At 38.2% G+C, this 19,697-nt stretch overlaps 1 protein-coding gene across 1 annotated transcript; it reads left to right on the forward strand.

Moving 5' to 3' along the window:
* Positions 1–776: 776 nt before the first annotated feature.
* Positions 777–14,249, forward strand: LOC122641704. The gene is made up of 3 exons (XM_043834990.1): positions 777–1,388; positions 13,413–13,588; positions 13,706–14,249. Exons 1-3 carry the CDS (start codon positions 780–782, stop codon positions 14,190–14,192), a joined length of 1,272 nt encoding a protein of 423 aa, XP_043690925.1. The 5' UTR covers positions 777–779; the 3' UTR covers positions 14,193–14,249.
* Positions 14,250–19,697: the final 5,448 nt, after the last annotated feature.

A 19,697-nucleotide genomic window follows, 5' to 3' on the forward strand; every position in this document is an offset into this window, starting at 1 on the left:
AGGAGGCCTTTCATAAAATAAGTTTGGCGCTGCATTTATATATATTTGTGCTACTAACATGGGATGTGATTCTTTTATTCATATAAGAGAATTAGTTTTGTCATAGAGAAATGCTTGAATGTTTGAGGTTACTGGTTTCCTCTTTTTGTTTTTTGTGTTTTGTTAAAATCTGGCATTTCATATTTGCTTTGAATTCCTATTGTCAGGAGTATTGGGGGGGGAAAAAAAGAATTCATATTGTCATTTGCTCACTCTTACACCTTTGAGACATGGTTGGTTCTTTGTACTGGAGATGGTGTGGTGAACCTTTGCTACTGTAGAATTGTTGTACTCGGGCATCACTAACTGCTATGAATAAACTGTATTTTTGTAGATTTATATAACAAAATTTCCTAAATTTATGAAATATACAAATTTTCTGTGCTCATTTCACATGGAAATGATAGCTCTCTTCGAAAAGCTGACAGTATGTTTGAACTAAGTGTGTCATGTGAGTTTATATAGTTGAATTACATGATGAAAGAATGAATAGTAAAACAAGAGATCAATTAATAAGTGAGAAGGAAAATTAAGAGATTTTTTATTATGCATACATTCTCTTTCCCTTTTAAGGTGATATTTTTTATTTTCATTTTTTTTTAATTAAGTATCCTCAATACTCCTCAAATCATATAAATGCTCCTCACAGCAAACTTACACTTAGTATGCAACTAATTTACATGAAGTTATAAACTTTAACTAAATACTATTTCTGACTTATTACTTTTGTGGCAGAAAATATGCGAAGGAACCGTGAGGCATCGGTTGGATGTCTCCAGACTAAGGGATTCCCTTACAATCTGCAAAACAATGGGAATACTATGGAAAGGTTTCCTGAACTCAAGGATGAAAACAGTGCACATCCAAGAGGTGGTATTTTTGAACCTGAGAACTCTTTAAGCAATGAATCCTTTGTGCCTCCAACTGAAGGTTATCATAGACCCATGAACCAACAAGGATTTTGCATATGGTCAAGTTACTACCCTGACTTTCAAAAGGCCCAGGCAAACCAATGGAATGCTTTTGAGAATCATTTCTACTCTATGAATCGCGAATACCCTTATCCTGTAGATAACCGATTTCCATACATGCCTTTCAAGACGTATTCTCAAGGTTACCCATATGAATTCCAGTTTCAAGAGTTTCAATACTTCGTGGTCATAGATTTTGAGGCAACCTGTGACAAGGTAAAGAATCCTCATCCACAAGAAATCATTGAATTCCCATCTGTCCTTGTGAATAGTGTGACTGGGCAGCTAGAAGCTTCTTTCCAAACGTATGTGCGACCTATGCTGCATCAGCACCTGAGTGATTTCTGCAAGGAGCTGACTGGTATCCAGCAAATTCAGGTATGCTTTGGACTTCAGAAGTTATGCTAATAGTCTAGTTTGCTATTAATTGCCTGATTATGATCTATCATGGCGTACTTGAACTGAAAAGGTGAATAGGTGTCTGGCATTTGTGGTGCTGATCTAGGCAGTGTAGCCTAGTGTTTTATTGGTTTATCCGTGGGACACATGCATAAATTGCATACATGATTGTACCCATCCATTATTTGTTTTTTTTCTTTTTCCTGGAGAACTTACAGCAGTTCTTCTTGATGTCAAGAATGATATGATAGACTGGACTGGCTTGATCAGGCTATCAGTCTGATCCTGGTGCAGGAAATCTGCTAGGTGTCATTGTAAGCCATTCGACTATCAAGCGATTTCTCATGATAGCCATGTGGAACTGTATGCCATTAGGTTATCATTTTAAATCTTGATAGAGGGCGCCATATATTTCCTGTTATTTATATTTATCTGTGGTTAATTGCAAACAACGTTCATATCTGTAGTTATGTGCTACATTTCCTACTTTTTCCTTCTTTATATAGTAATCTGTTCTTTTATAATATTTTTATGTTGCATAATTTCAATATGGGGTGGGGTTGACAATGAGAGCTGAAGTATTCCTAACTGCTGTATAGACTTCTAGAGCCATTTCAAGCATTTGTTGTGGACTTAATCTTTGTCATAGAAGAGGGCCCATTCTAGTCTTTCCAGGCCCATGGTTGCCTGCCCATCCAGCAACTAAGGTGTGGGTGGGGGCTTATTTAATAGTCAACATAAATCAGGTGTTTTGTCCTTAATATCACCAAAGAGGTGTGGCTGCTTTACTTTCAGGATCTCTCTGATACATGATGGAATGCTGGAGAAACCTTCTGGGCTATAAGTTTATTAGGATAACCAAACATTTAGGACAAGCCATGGGTTTTGCTTGGTACTTGGTCAATCTTTCTCTTATTTTCTTATTTGTAGTTTCAACCCAACCCAACCATCAAGACGCTTTTACTTTGTGAATCATGTCATTAATCCGTTCAGATTAGCTCCCCATAGTTTTTATTCACACCATTCAGACTGAAATCTTTCAATTTTATCACGTTATTCGACAAAGTCCTACGTGTTCCTATTAACTAGATCTGACAACCCTTAGCAGCCTTCATTTTTGTATAAACCTTCGCCATCGCAGTATCAGGCTAAAGCTATCAACCCCAGACCTCTCAACCCTATCACTTTCAACTATTCAAGGTAACCCTGAATTTCTTGTTTAAAATTATATGTTTCCTGGGTTACAATTTTCTGGCCCACCTATTAGAAACCATTATTTTGACACCTACAATCTCACATAAAACTGCAGATACGCTACACTGATGATGGGTTGCACCTCCAACATTGATGGATGCTAGGAAAGTAGGATGAATGAGTGTGAATGAATGAACCGGTGAAGAATATATGGACAAATGAATGAAAGGAACATACTGTCTCTTGTTCTATTATTGTTCCGGAAACGTTCTTGAGACCGTTACCAAACAGCCATATTCATACACAGAATGCTGTTCCAGACCAGAAACGCCAAAGAACGTTTGTGGTCAAGAATGTGTGTTCTTTACGAAGACCATTACCAAACACAGCCTTAGAGTCATGTAAGTTAGAAAGTGAAACTTTTGTAGGTTAAATAAGAAAAAAAAATGTAGTACTTATTTGTTGCGCAATACTTTTTAGTTTGTTTTGGCATACCTTTGTGCATCTTGTGATTCAAAGCTACAAGTGATTCTGCAAGTATTTTCAGTTGAGGGCTTATGTACAAGGAACTTGAGGTATAGATGCGTGCAGTGCACTAATGTGGAAATGGCTCAAATATTTTGTAGAGAGAAAGAAGCCTTTTGGAGGAAAGGTGATTGTTGGAGAATATATATAACCCACAAGCCATATGACCCAAAGAAAAGTAAAAATCCACCTACAAGAGGTGAAGGTAAGGAGATTTGCAGAGCATTAAGTGTCTGACAATTGGTTTGGCAAATGAAATCATGTAATTCATTCCCGTTGCTGTACCATTGGATTCCTGTGAAGGAGTGGGCTATTAGTGATTGTTCTGAAATGAAGGAAAGGGTTGATTCAGGGGGCTACCTTTATAATGAATCTAGGTAACGTGGAAGATTAAAGAATGTGCTGCATTTTCTCGAATACGAGGAAGAAGCTTCTATTAGTGAATTGGTGGAATCTGGGAGAGTACGGAAAGAAGAACATAAATTAAATGTCTTGTAGAAAAATTTGATCATACTTGGATGCAAGCTTTCATTGGTGTTCTTTTTCCTGGTAGAGTGATTGCAATTGATCATTTTTCAGACAGAGGGATCAAAAGTTAACTGACACTTTGTGCTGGAAAATGGTGGATTGGTGGATTACATCATTATTTTTGTATACCAGGTGGTTTTGCAGTCATGGTTCAACTTATGGGCCTTTTTGGGGGTAGATTGAGTGAGATGATGCTAGTTGTGAGGAGTATGTTCATTTCACATCCAAGCTTAGGTTCTTTTTGTGGTCTGCTGGCAGTTTGGACAGAGTGTAGTGGGGGCTTTTGATGGGCTCTTTAAAGCCACTACAATTTTATGTGGGGTATCTCCTCCCCTTATCAAGAGCTGGTATCCACATGCATAGACTTTCAAGATAATCTTTGGGATCTTCCTGAGAACATTTCTGTTCTACTCTTTGAAGACTTAATGTGAATATACATTGCTGCTAAGACAGATCTTTTGCTGAATCATACTTCTATTTTTGTTAGTATACTAATAAAATTTCTTTTTATTTGCTATAAAAGGCTATTTTAATTGGCCTCTTTTTTTATTATCATGTTAAATGCCAACTGGTTTTGCTTTCTCTTTTTACTCTTTGACACAACATGCCATAGGAATTTGATCATTCTTTGGCTTTCAGAGTTTATACACCCTTACAAAAGGTCACCTTCAAAGGGAGTTTACGAGTGGAAGAAAACAGGACAAGCCCTCAGATAATTTCTCTTCACCTTCTTTTTTATTCTCAAATCTGTTCCATTCTTTCTTACTTATTCCTTCTTTTGGGGGGGGGGGGGCGTTGGGGGGGTGAAATTGATAGTATCATAGGGAAGCGGTTAGTGGTTGGTTGTTAGTAGATTTTTAATGGGTTTTAAAACCATGTCTAGTGTGAGTGACCCAAGACTTCTGTAATTAGAAAGCAGCATATTTTCCCTTTTACAAATCTTATTGTTCCAAAATTTCAGACCAGAATGCTAGTTCTCTTTTGTATTTGTCAATAATAAGGGATACTTACGACAAGATTATGCTATTATCGCTTTTATCAAGTTACTTCTGGCAACAAAGCAAATAGTGATCTTGACTATGGAAAAAAAGGTGTCATGCCCCGATTCTTGTACCACCGGAATATGTGACCGGGAGCGTACACCTACGCTCCATACTCCCACCAGGATCACTGATGCAATATTTAAGATAATTCATCTTCACCACAGTGATGATCAAAAGCGGAGAATATAATATAATACTAATATCAGAGTAGCGAAATGCTAAGTTATATTGAAATTACTATAAGTCTATAACTGTTTAAAGTTTAACAAAAGTTATCACATTCCTATAAGGACTTATGCATTAAATAATATTTAATTAATACACCATTCATGACAGGAATCAAAATGAATACTTAAAAGTATCAAAATGAGGCCACCCGGCCCAATATCCAATATTGCTACTCTCCCTGGTAGCACATCTCGCAGTAGCAATCTGGTCCATGCTCCTCTACCTCAGGATTCCACCAGTCTGCACCACTGCCGTCCTCAGGGGCCACATACTCCGAGCCACACGGCTCGACCATACATGCACTATCATCTAAAAAGGGGTTTCCTTGAGGAATGAGCTCCATCAAACCATACAAGCAAGCACAACACATATCAATGACAGATATCATGATGCATGAATGCATTATTAACTTTTCCACCTAACATCACATTATAAATCTGGTCTAGTGCTACTGCAACACCCTAGGTAGAATCCCCGACCCCCCACCTCTCACACAAACAGATGGCCTATCCGACGATGTCAAACCCAAGTTGCGCAGGGAGCTTGCCGGTCCCGGTACCTAAATCGGAATCGCTGGTTTACCCAGCAAACCCCCAAAATTAATCCCATTGCCACGGTTCTGGTCTTATGTCAGAATCGCGACTCCCAGTACCTATATTGGAATCGCTTGTTTCCCCGTAGGGGATTATCTAACACATAAACCTTTGTTGGCAAGGATCGTAACACTGGGTATAGTGTCATCCTAGCCAGCAACATCTAAATGTAAAATAGGGTACGTACATGCGTAGGCCAGAGGTCGAGTCCATAGTCCCTACATCGGGCTCGCTATCCTTTTTGCACCCTCTAGCTTACACGTGCACATACAATTAGTTTAATTACTGATCTCAAGTCCGGCACCCACTTACGACACTTAGATCCCAACAATCTCACACATCTCACACATCTCACAACCATCAATCATTTCTATATTCCAAACTCATATCCATATTCATTCTCAACACATGTACCTGTCTCATCATTCAATCACATTCACATTCTCATTCTCAAATCTCAATACACAACCATTTCTCATTCATAATCTTATCATAATGCTAATTCGAAAATTAAAGTACAACCTAGCATCTACATTCAACATGGAAGAGTTCCTACATAATTATCCTCAAAATATAAGTAATATTAATCATACAACCTTGGAAATTAAACAAGCCCGTGCATGTATGGCATTCACATAGCAAAGTCTAAAACATTCCCAAAAATAAAGTCAAGTGTTCAATTTCCTCACCTAGTGTTTGGATTTGATTGTTCGATATGAAGCCCGATGCCCTAGGTTCCGGTACGTCCCCGTGTATATTTGGGTATCCTAGGTATGTTCAAAAACACATAAATAACCCATACATAGGCCCCCAAAAGGGAGGGAACCATCAAAGGTTCATAGGCACAAATACAGGACACCGACACATGGGTTCCACCCAAACCGGCCGATGGTTCTCATTATCTCATATAGCAGGTGCCGGTGTGCATCTGTCGGTCTCTTCCCGAGAGACACCGGCAGATGGGTCTCATATTGGAGGTGCCGGTGTGCATCGGCTGGTTTCTTCCGAAGAGACATCGGCACATGGGAGCTCACCAGACCGGCAGATGGGTTTCTGGGTTCCATCGGCCGGTGTGCCCGATGGCATCAGCCGGTCTGATGTAGAGTCCCAAATGCCATTTTGGTTTTGTGATTCTTGCTTCTTGGCTCATAAGAGGCATACCCCAAGTCTTCCTATGACCTCCTAGCCTTGAGGAACACCCCCATCTAAGGTTTAATGGGTTCCAATCACTTGGGTTCATAAATCCCTCTTTTGTTTAAATGGTTTAATCCCCAATGCAAGGGAAGGAAACTAATTAGGAGTGCACACAGGGTAGAAGGACTCAAACAAGTCCACCAATAAGGCTTAGCATCTTACAATAATAAAATCACACCCAAGTCCCACGAAAGTTCCCTAAATCCATTGTTCTTAACCTAGGGTCTTTCATACATGGGTGTGGGGTGGATGTAAGGTACAATAAGGTTCATGGGGTTCATTTAACTTCTTCTAATGGTACTAACACCTCCCATTAGTGGCTTCTTCACTTAAGTGGGTGAAGCTCCATTAATGGTAGGACATCCACCACTTAAACCCCATGTGATAAATGAAATGAGGGAGAAATAGAGGAAGGAGATGAGATGCTCACCAAAATGATGGCGAGGAAAGCTGGAGCTCCACCTCCCTTCTTCCCCTTCTCTTCTTCTTCTTCTCCTTCTCCTCTTCTCTCCCAATCGATTAGGTTCTTTAGCAATGAAAAGTGAATAGTGAACTTAGCTTCCTATTTACTTTACTCATTTGGCCAATAGGGTGTGTTCGGATGGGGATAAGACCTTAGGACCTAATAGGTTGTTGGGCCTTTTAATTCACTTAGGTCCATAGCCCAGATTCTAGTTCTAAAGAGAAAGATTCTAAAGTCTTAGGCCCAATTTAATGTTTTTATTCTACTAATCATATTAATACATAGAGCATGGGGGTCGTAGCTCAGCTCATGCATACGGACTCCGACACAGCGATTTGCATGAATCAAATGTGATAATTACCATGCATGGTTGAGTTGGGCAATCATGGTTAGTGGCTTACCACCAGTCATCCCAAAGTGGTGGAGGAAACCGGTATGGGCTTTGGTTCGCCTGCGGAGGGTATGCCCAGAATACTCCTTTGTCAACAAACTTCCCCCCTGTCTCTGTCGACGAATCTTTCCTCGACGGCTTCCCCCGTGTCATGGTTGATAATCTTGTGTGATGGCTTGAGTATCATCGCCCACAAGTCTCTAGCGTATTGCACCGCCGATTCTACACACAAGTTTCAAATCAGACTGGGTTTTAAACCGGGTTTTGGGCACGGGTTTAACAAAAGGACTTCTTTCAGCAGGATAATGTGTGTTGATCATTGACAAGTTGATAGAGTGGTTCATACAATTTTTGGGTTACTAATAGTAAGTGATTTTTTATAATTATGTATATGGGTTGCTGTTTTCTATATGATATTTCTGACATTTGCTAGATTTTTGAAGGATGCCCTTGGTATCTTTTTTTGGTACATCAAGTCGGCCCTTTCTCCCCCCCCCCCCCCCCACCCAAAATAAATAAAAATAAATAAATAAATAAAGAAAAGAAAAGAAAAGAAAAGGCTCTCTGCTGGAAAGTTGGAAAGGGACACGATTGTAGAACTTTATAGATGAAGGGGATCATTTTTGGTCAATGGTGAAGTAGACTTCCGTATGAATAAATTAAGCCATTATACTTTATAAATATAGTTGTGATAGGCAGTCTATAAATTGCAACAACTTTCTGTTGCATATCCTTTTCTCAGGGAGGAAGAAAGCAATAAAATTTGAAGAGTCATAACTTGTTACATGTGTCTTCTTTTGGGTCAAAACCTTAGGGTTAACAGCATTCTTGCAGAGCTAGTATCACCATATTTGAGCCCAAATGGATAACTGTAGGTAGAGTTTGACATGCCCCACAACCAGACTGAAATTCATGGTCATGTACTTTCTATATGGATATATTACTGATAGATAAATTTTGAGCACTTTTTGTTGCACAGTTATTGTGTTTCAATCTTGGATAAATTTGACACTGGAAGTAATCAAAAGATATTATGTAAATTGCCCAGGTATTGTGTTTCAATATTGGATAAATTTGACACTGGAAGTGATCAAAATATATTATGTAAAACTCTCACCAATTGAGAATTATTGAAATATTTTAAGATAAAATGAAACAAATGCTCACGATGAAAATTCCAGAACTGCAAATTGAACCCCTCATGGTGAAATTGCAGGAATAAACAAAATAAAATGAGAACTCCTAAACTCCAAAGCTACCCTAAGTAATTGAATTTTCTGAACATTCCCAACTCAAAAACAAAATCCTTCTAGCCACAATTTGGGTTTGAAAGGCACCCAAAAAAAAGGGACAATATTCCATCACAAATTATCATTTCTGGCTCATTTGAAATATTATGTTTTACTTAATTGAATTGAGTAGCAATGATTCCTCTAACATGAATAAATTTGCAAATACTCACAACCGCAATTGTGTCTGTGGGACATTTGGCTCAAATCCCTCCTTTACTCTTTCAAAATGCAAACAGGACCCAGCTGCGCAATTGTAGGACATAGACTCTTCAGTCCTACTTGTATACAGTTTTAATGACTAAGATGCTCCCACGTTCATAATACTAATCTTCAAAAATACACATTCAATATACATAAATTTCTTGGTACAGTTCTATAGTGTGTCTCCTACATAGACTGGAACTTCCTTTCTTTTAATGGAGCTCAAAAAATTAATTATCTAATCTCAATCTATTTATTTCCTAGTGGTCATGGTCTCGAGATGGGAAACAGCTTCTCCGCGAAGCAGGGTATGGCTGCGTACATTATGACTCTCTCCAGTCACTGCAGTGGCAGGAGCCTCTTGCACTTATATATGACACCTCTATAGTTATATTTAGGACATGTAATCGTCTTTTGATTGCCCTTTGTCTTATTCCCAAAAGTTCTAGGGGTAGAAAAGCATTTCCAAAATTGTTTGAAAGTGACTTACCAATATTTTATTTTCAAGAGTTGTCATTGCCTCGCACGTATTTTGAATACACATGTGAAATGACAGGTTTTACCCTTACAGAAAGGAAAAGGTGTGTTAAACTAAGAGGGCAAAAAAATAAGATTACAAACTATGTAGCACCTTAAGGGGTGTCGAATATATATATACCGACACGTTGGGCCTTATGCTACAATTATTAAAATTATATTACTGACACGGAAATGAAGTTGAGAACTGTTTAACCCAGCATACTATTATTTTAATTGATGATTTATATGGTCCAGTGTTTTTCTTTTTCTCTTTTTTACATTTGTATTCCCCATCAAAATGCCAGCTTGTACCGATTGTACTGAATGATTGGCCATTATGGGTGGAAAACTAGGGTGGTCACTAGTCATTGACCTGTTTACCTGAATGAGAAGTTTGAACTTTGAAAGGGCTGTCTGTCGTTAAACCTAAGTTATGAAGCTGGCATGTCGATGTAGATTGGGATACTCGAACCAGCAAGAACCTATGCCTAAGGAGGACCAGGTTCATGGGATTATTGAATCAGCCAGCTTGGCTGAGTCATTGAGTTCGACTGAGTCATTCAGCTTGTGGGAGCTGTATTTAGTATTAGCTTCCTTCATTTTGGAATTAGTTTTAGTAGGATTGTGTTTATTTAATTTCTAGTTGATTTCAGTAGCTCTTTGGCTAATAACAGCGCTCCTACTCATGATAGGAGTTTGATTTTCAGTTATCCTAGTTAGAATAGGAGTTTATTTTCCATCTATATAAACAATGTAAGGCCAGAAGACGATTTTTGAATATTGATATTGCTTAGTTGCTTTGGCTTCATACCTGTGAGATACAGAGTGAGTAAGAGATCCGAACCTGAGATAGGTTTATATTCTTCTTTCGTCCTCACACATGCTCTGTTTTCTTGATTTCTCTAATTGCTGATTTGATTACTCACTGATCTATCTTATTACTTGAGTTTGATTGTTTAATCTGTGCTGTTCAGTTTTCTACAACATCTCATTAACTGTCTGAGAATCACTGACATATCCTGTGGATACTCTGTTTTTCAGTCAATTTTAGGTTAGTGTTTTAATCACTGATTCTATTCTACGTATCTGATTCAACCAAGACTTTGGAATATGAAAGAGCTACCCTAGAGGGCAACTCGACTTTGATTTGGGAGGATTCTGATCATGGGTTTTGCTGCTACTGGAACATCTCCTTAATTCCACTGTTTTGGATTTCAGACCTAATGTTTGTTTAATTACTTTTATTCTAACCATTAGATTTAAACGATATTTTGGGCTTTGATAGTACATATAGAGGGTGGAACTCAATCTAAATTTGGTCTCAATCCAACCCTTGGATTGAAACTAATTTCAGATTTACTATTTTCTGAATTTTCTCTGTAAAATCTGAAATTCTCTAATTACTTCCAAACCATCTAATAATTATCTTCCATCTTCTGAATGGTGTTTATACTCTTTTGTGGGTGATTTGAGTCCTAGAATTTGACCTTCATCTAAGAAGGTTGACTTTTCTGCTGACTTATTGGCTTAGCTGATTTTGAGGAATTTGACTGTTTTCTTGAGATCCTGTTGTGAGATTAGGTCTAGTAAACTATTACAGGTCTGGTCTTGCATTAAATGTATCCTCCAGCCTTTCTTAATGTTCACATGCAAGCGATGCAATACAGACTGTCAAGACTCAAAGAGTAGAAGACTTCCCAGGTTGCAGTTTGAGGACATGGGTTACCTACAATCCTTCTAAAAAAACCTCACAAGGAGTTTATTGGTGAGCTTTAAGAATTGGAGACTTATATCTTGATATTTGCAGTAATAGAACATTCTGTTGTGGTCACAAGTATTTTTGGTCTTTATCAGAGTAGAGAAGTATAGGACATCCTAGGATGTTGAATATCTAAGCTGCTACCACTTAGAAAAGATGGTGGGAAGGGTTGTGGGCCGATGATAGCTTTGGGAAATCGATAGTATTTAATGGTTTTAGTGTTGGATCCTCAGTCTAGAGTTTGTTGGAGGGTGTTTGGGAACAGGGTTTGAAGAATCTAAAGTAAGAAGAGTAATTTGATTTAATAGAATAGTAGAACAGAATTGAAGTTAAGAAATTGTATGAAGAAGCAATAGAATAAGTTTACAAGAATTAAGAAATTGTATGAAGAAGAAATAGAATAAGTTTACAGAAGAAAAGAAAGACACAAATGAAGAGGTACGAGAGAGGGTAATTTCCTTGGCAGTTATCTGCAAAGTTTCTTCCGAACCTCAGATTCTATTGATTAAATTAGAAGAATCTAAAGCAGTTTCTTTTTGTAATCTCTAGATCAGTTTCCATAGGACTGTGGCTTCCTAGGATTTCATATTCAAGAATTGAATTAATTGTGGTGCCTAAACTTAACAGGAATTAACTGTATCAGACTCCAGACTAGAAACTCCCCATAAATATTCATCGTAAATGTATCAATGTCCTGGCAAATTTGAACCAACAATCTCTGAACAGTTATCAGAGATCTAAACATTCACCAGACGCTTCTTTTCTTTCATTTGAATATGGAAGGTAACTCTTCTGATGCATGTTCTAAAGGATCTGGAATCGTTGTGTAAGCCATGCGGAGTTGGCAATGGTGGACAGTAGGACTAGTTGTTAGTTCCTTGTCCTCATTCTGACTGTTGGTTATTCCTCCTTCATGTTTCTTGTCTACCTTCTAATATTATATTATTTATTTATACTCAAGTTTTTCTAAACTTGCAGGTCTAGAATATACCTCTAGATGAGCACCAACTTTTGCCACGTGGAAGGGTAATGTAGTATTTTTACTATACGGATATCTAGGAAATTGTCTAGATTGACCACATTTCAAATTGTATAATGATTTTGTTCCATTGTATTTTCAGTCCCCCTCCATTTTTTCTTAAAAAAGTTGTATTTTATCTGTGGATTTTCAAAGCTGTATGCCAGTTGGCCATTCTGTTTCAGCTGAAACTTGAGCAAGGGACCTTGGGCTCTACCTGTCTAAAAAATATAAACTGTATCCAACTAGCCACTTGGCAGATATTTGTGCTGATCTACAGATACCCTCTAGGCCTGGTAGACTAGAAAAACGTCTCCTTTACATGAGCAAATCTAGACTCTACCTGTTCACTAAGTATGAGCTGTATCCATCCTGCCATGTGTCATATAGTTGTGCTAATCTACAGATACCCCTAGACCTGTTAGACTAGAAAAACGTCTGCCTTATATGTTGAGCAAATCCACGTCTAGCTCTTTCTTTAGGACTGGCAAGATATCTCAGCTACTGATTAAACCAGGAGATGGCATCAACCACATTTGTTTGCCAACTCCCTACGCAAGAGGGAGGGCTGGTGGAGTGGCTAGAGTCAATGAAAGCAGCAATGGATAAGACATTCATTACCAACCATCTTAGCAATCAGAATAGAAGGCCTCTTAGCTCCGTCCTTCTCTCTGAGACCTTTGAGCAAGGTGTCATGCTTTGTGCCTGCTATTCAAGCTGTGGATGAGATAAAGACTAGTCCTGCTGAAATTGCTGGCTCATCAGCATATGAAACAACACCAATAAACTCATTCTTGCTATACACTCCAACATCTTATGAATAAAGTGGAAAGATGATAAAGTGCGGAATCACAAGAGCATATGTAATTTTTCCTCTTTTTCCCAATGGGTAGAATTCTTCAATTTTTATGTGGCACTGTGGCAATATGCTTCTTACATAGAAATTATGTATCATTGCATTCCTGATGTGCTTCCACCTACATTATTCTGCTACCAAACTGGGTTGATGTGATATAGCCAGGTAAATATGTTCTAACTGAAATATGTGCTTCCAGGTGGACAGAGGCGTTCCTTTAAGTGAAGCTCTACTTATGCATGATAAGTGGCTGGAAGACAAGGGAGTTAAGCACACTAACTTTGCTGTGGTCACATGGTCAAACTGGGATTGTCGGGTAATGTTGGAATCTGAGTGCCGCTTCAAGAGGATCCGTAAACCTCCGTACTTTAACCGGTAAAATAATCCAGGGACATAATTCTGTGATTTGATCATTCATAGAAATAAGAGTTTAAGATGTCTGTGTTTACAGGTCTTTCTGTTTATTTTTCTATTCTGGATTTCTATGGCCAGATGGATCAACTTAAAAGTCCCATTCCATGAGGTCTTTGGTGGGGTGAGATGTAATCTCATGGAGGCAGTCCAGTTGGCCGGTCTGGTGTGGGAGGGGCGTGCTCACTGTGGCTTGGATGATGCAAGGAACACCGCACGCCTGCTTGCCCTCCTCATGCACCAGGGCTTTAAATTCTCCATTACCAACTCACTGCTGTGGCAAACTGCCGAACACCCATCAACATGGCAGCAACCCCCAGAACGCCCATCAGGCACTACCCATTACCCACTCAAGCTGAAACAACCAGTGGTGCCCCTTGTTCAGTTCCACCCTACCCATGTGGACCCTGTGAAGGAGTGGCACATGTATTGCTACTGTGGAGTAAAGAGCAGCAAACGCATGGTCCGGAAGCCTGGACCCAAGCAAGGCAACTACTTCTTTGGGTGTGGGAACTGGACTGCTACTAGAGGTGCCTTATGCCCTTATTTTGAATGGGCTTCACCTTGATATACTTCTTGATCATGTCCTAGTTTGGCCAAGGATCTTCACTGTAGAAACGAGCAATAATTGAAAGCTCTTGGATACTTTTATGGGGGTGCTGCTACTCACCTCGTACAACATACGTATTATAGAAGTGTCTCTGCGCTTGTTGCCTTCATAAGAAGTCTTTAGGTAAGGGGAATCTAACTTGTAAAACTGACGAAGTGTGCATGTAATGCCTATTTAGGAGTATCTTTTTACATGCTCAGACAAGCTTTAAATTATCATACATAACCTTTGAGATGGGGACAGATTTGATATTTTTCTGTTTTCTAGTGTTTTACAATTGTAATCAGCTGAGTGATTGTGTGATCAGATTGTCTTAGCTGTTTGATATAAGGTTCCAGAGAACCTGAACTTCAGTGTATTTTGATATGGGGCATAGCAGCGTGACGGTTATGACCTTTCCAACCTAGGTTCTAATCCTAGTCTCAATTGAACCTTGGCGGGCCTAAAGAACAGAGGGAGTGTGGCAAATAGGTTGGGCCAGTCCTTGTGTAGATAAAGTGGAGAATTTTAGAGAGAGAGAGAAGCACCAGAAGTGCTCAAGTAAAAAGGACTTTCCGGGTACCTTAAGCTAGAAAAGTGACGTTTGGAGTGCTTTATTGGATTAGTACTATTCCAAAATAAACAAATTTTCAAAATTACCCCTCTCAATTAGGGCTGTCAATTTAGGATCAAAATCGGAAATTGGAACCGATTTAGACCGATAAGAGCCAAAATTGGATCATCCAATAGCCTATTGGTCTGGGCCTCCAAACGGTTCCAGAATTAATAGCCCATTAAGGACCCAATAGCACCAGAAGTGGATGATATGTAAATAAATTGAATGGGAAATAAGAAATTTGAAACTGTAAAAGGCTTTAAACCCTAACTTATTAATAGTATTAGATTGTTTGGGAATTATATGCATCAATGCCTTTATTTTGGGCTTTACAAGACTACATCTATGTATGATGAAGCTCTCGTTTTCTAGAGAAATTCTCATTGTCCTTATTTTGGACTCAATAATATTTGGAATTGATTAGGAACCGAAAACTGACCACCATTAGTTAACGGTCCTGGGTCTCAGATTTAGATCTGGTAAGCTTATTGGTCCGGTTATGGTCTTGACACCTTAGAGCCGGAACTACTAAGGATCCGGACCGATAGCTCATAACCGCACCAATTGACACTATATACTGTGTTTTTTGTCTACTTATTTTAGAACCATTTGATTCCAAGTTTGATCTCCATAATTCCAACTTTATAGTTATCTATGTTTTTGTTTCATCCATTAAAACATATCATCAACAAAAAGTCTACACCAAGGGATCTAATCTTGAATGTGTCTGGTCATTTTGTCTATGATAAGTACAAACAAATATCGGCTTAAAGTTGATCCTTGATGTAATTCAATTGTATTTGAGAATTCACGTCATGCACTCATAGTTCTTATAGTAGTCACTACACCATTTATACATATTTTTATCTATATCCACATATTTACTCAAAACACTTTTTTCCCCCTTTAATACTTGCCAATTAACTCTCTAAGGACACTCTAATAAGCTTTTTCTAAGTAAAAAAAGGTCAAATTGTCATGATCGTTTCATATAGCGTTGTTCGCATGGCCTACAATCGTGGCGCAGATGGGGCTTAAGGCTAGTCATGGCATGGGTTGTGCCTAGAGGCCTCTGTGTAATAAAGTTGACAATTTTTTGTATGCCTTCTCAGGAGGGTCATGTATCCTTGTGGAAATTCCTAAAAAACATGAGGGCTGATGTTCTCTGTGCCGCAGTGCAGCCTATGCCCAGACACATGGGTCTGTCATTCAAGGGGGCAAGGTGGTCATTTTGCTCACCCCATGTGCCTGGGAGTAGCCTGTGCCCCCAGAACAGAGAACATTTGGCCAAAACATAATTACTACTTTATCAGGTTGCCACATGGACGTTTTCTTGAGTTGGTCTATGTATCTGAGCCTAGTTAGATCACAGGAGCAAACATGGCTTAATAGTCCCATCCAAACACTAAAAAACGCCTTGAGGCGCCTTGAGACCTAGGTCCAAATGATTGAGAGTTTGGTGAAAGTCCTCCCCTCGCTGGTGTTGAGGGGTGGATTCTCTTGGAGAGGGACAACAACCAAAATGACTGAGGAATGGAAGTCCTCCTCTCACTGGTATATAAGGGTGTGTATATGAGTGATGGAAAGTGAAAGGGAGTGGTGTAGAGACTGAGGGATGGTATATCTATGGCTTTAGGGATTTTCCTATATTTTTTGACAAATCTAATGACCATTCAAGATAAAATGACCTAAATGGGTAAATTATGCTAAATCATGTATATTTGACCTGCAAATTTTTTGATACGTACGAACAATGTATTATTATGCATATGCCATACTCAAGTTTGGTATGAATGAGTTCATTTGCCTCTTAATCGAGTCTCTCTTCTGAGTCAAGGGCATCCTCCAAACCTCTAATCTCGTGGATCTTCCATTAAGTAGTTTCTTCTTCCTTATTTTGGTTTCAATCATCTTATATTTATTATTTGCTTTGAGTTTTCTTTGTTATTGTATGCAAAGGAGATGATCATGAAATCCTTTTCTCATGGTTTTTCTTTTTAGATTTTTAGGCCTTTTCTAGGAAAAGGCTAGGCACGCTGCTGGGGTACCCAACCTATGCCTCTCTCTCTCTCTCTCTCTCTCTCCCCTCTTTGCAAATGTCCCCATGCTCCCCCCATCTTCCCTTCCCATTAGTGCATACTGCTAGCTTGCAGCAAGCGGGCAACGTGCCCAACCCTCTCCCTTTATTTACATACTAATTTTTCATCTTATTTTTGTTATGATTTTGTCATGATAAATATGTTTTCTAGATTTTATTTGACTTCTTTTTTGTATCTTAGGGTTCTCCTTCGACTTTTTTTTTTTTTTTTTTCCATGCATTCATGCATTAGAATTAGGGTTTTTCATGTTAGCGGCATATATGTAAATATGTTATATTTTGTTGCTCTTTTTTTTTTAACATTCTGTATACTAACCTTTGCCTTACAACTAGTCGTTTCAACTATGTGATTCTAAATCCTAGCATTTTATTTTTATGTATTTTATTCACTATTTCATGTTTATTTGGCTTTTTGTGTATTATACATATTTTATTTAATTTTAACCACACAATAGGAAGACTGGTTTAACTAGGGGGGACTGGGATGCCTAACATCTTTCCTGGACCGTAATGTGTCCTGTACTCAGATTGATGGTTTAACCGATCCCCATTGGAACCGTCATGAAGTCATTTTGTGTTTTGTGGATCGTAAACCCTAATTTAGGTGGTGACTCCTTATTCATTCTTTCTCTTCCCAAAGAGGTGAGGTGGAGAACAATTCCTGAATTCGTTTCGGAGAGGAAAGGTTTACTATTCTCATACCCACTTCATGATTTATCCAATCTCCATTGGAGCCATATTCATGGGCCTTAAATCCTAATCTAGGTGATGACTCTCTCTTTATTCCTTCTCTTTCAAAAGAAGGATATTTCCCCCAAAAAATATACCATGTTTACATCAGCGAAAGGTTGATTGAGAAGCTAGAAATCCAATTGAGGCTCTATGTAAGCGCCCCGCCCTCATCTCTCTCTGGGTTTTCCCTCACCCACCCCCCACATGTGTTCATGCAAATGCCTCTTGCAACATGCATGTTTTCATCATGTAGTTGATCTAATTGTCCAGAGAGTACGATTATGTAAGCTCAGCACAAAGTGGTGCAAAAAAATCCTCTCTAGCGTGCCAGTGAGTGCAGCGTGCATCAGATGGCTGGAGTTGTCTTTAGGGCGTGAGCTGAGTCCGATGCGCGATGGAGAGGATTCAGATTCCGAAGTGGCCACTCCACTTCACATGACAAAAATCAGGGTTAGATCAGAATCAAGATTAGCCATTTTCACAGGTTCAATTCCAATTCCTCAAACCATGGCTCATGAAGCTGCGAGCAAAGCAAATATTGAAAACCTAGATGACATGTATGTGTACTTGATAGCTTTTCTTTAATCTAATTTTTCTAGTGTCATAAATAAAATAAAAAAAAGTGAGAGTAGAGAGAGAGGTAAGAAGCATGTGTTCTCTCCAATTTTTAATATTTAATCAACTAACCGACAATTATATAGTGAGAAGAGGCATGCATTCTTTGTTTCAACTTTTCCTCCTAAAAAAAATATAAATATAAATACATATTGATTAATGCGACACGAGATTGGTGTTTGGTCATATAGCCCTTGAATTAGTGTGGGGGTCAATGAGAGTACATGCAAGGACATTAACACAGATGAGATTCTTTGATTTTAAGAGGAGTTGAGCAGTAATTTTGCACACTTCAATGTCTGGGCGCAAGAGCCACGCGAATAAAAGACATAAGATAACTAGTGGTAGGCAATACGTCTTTGAACTTTTCTCTCTTAATTATGTGTAAATCTTTATCAATTCAATATTAATTAATGAGATTATATACTAAATATAGTTAAGGAACTAATGTTTGTACTTATTACAAACAATATTAATGGAATTTAAACAAATTTAATTCGATATATCACATAAACTAGTATTTGTAAACATCAGCAAATTTATACCATAAAACATGGATAAATCAGGAGTTAGATCAAGATATCATTTGGCAAGTACAATTTCAATATTTGTAAATTAATTTTTAAGCTTAGAAGAAGGTAGACAATCTTTTTTATGTTTTTCTTCCAACAATTCTATCTTTAAATAAATTTTAGGACAAGAGATCGTTGTCTGGGCATGTAGCTCTTGCACCAGTGTAGGGGCCAATAAGAGCGCGTGCAACAACATTTGACTGAATGAGATTTTTTAGTTCATTGGGAGTTGAGTGGTAATTTTGCATTGTCATGTGTTTGGGCGCAGAACCACACAACTGGTTAATGTTCTTTTACCTAAATTTTAATATTTCAATCAACTTAGGTCTTAGAACAAAGAGAAGGTGGATTCTATGTAGTCTAATAAGTAACTAAAAACAATTAATGACATAAGAGACCCTATGCATCGTAAAATGTTTTAGAATAATTTGGACAAAACTTATTAAAACAGTTAGACTTAAGAAGCTTATCAAAAAAAAAAAAAAAAGAAGCTTATCAAGATCTATAAATGAGTACGTCTCACTTTAAAGATTGGGTTATCTTTCCTGTCACTATGCCTAGTGAAGTACAACACTTCACTATTTGTCGTATAGTAATATATGGATTAGTCTATGTGATAGAGGACCAGACAAACATCTCATTGGTGTAGAGAAGAAGTAACTAAAATTACAAAAGATGTCATTTTGTATTTTATATTCATCTTTATATGATAGCATTTTAATAATTTTATTAAAACATTGAATCAGAATTTGAACAATGACCATTGAGATGTATGTGGAGTTCTCTATTATATGGACTAACTCATGTATTACCAAATCAAAAATAGTGAAGTATTCTATTTCACTAGCCAT

This window comes from Telopea speciosissima, chromosome 10 (assembly GCF_018873765.1).
Source record: "Telopea speciosissima isolate NSW1024214 ecotype Mountain lineage chromosome 10, Tspe_v1, whole genome shotgun sequence".
Taxonomy (NCBI): Eukaryota; Viridiplantae; Streptophyta; class Magnoliopsida; order Proteales; family Proteaceae; genus Telopea; species Telopea speciosissima.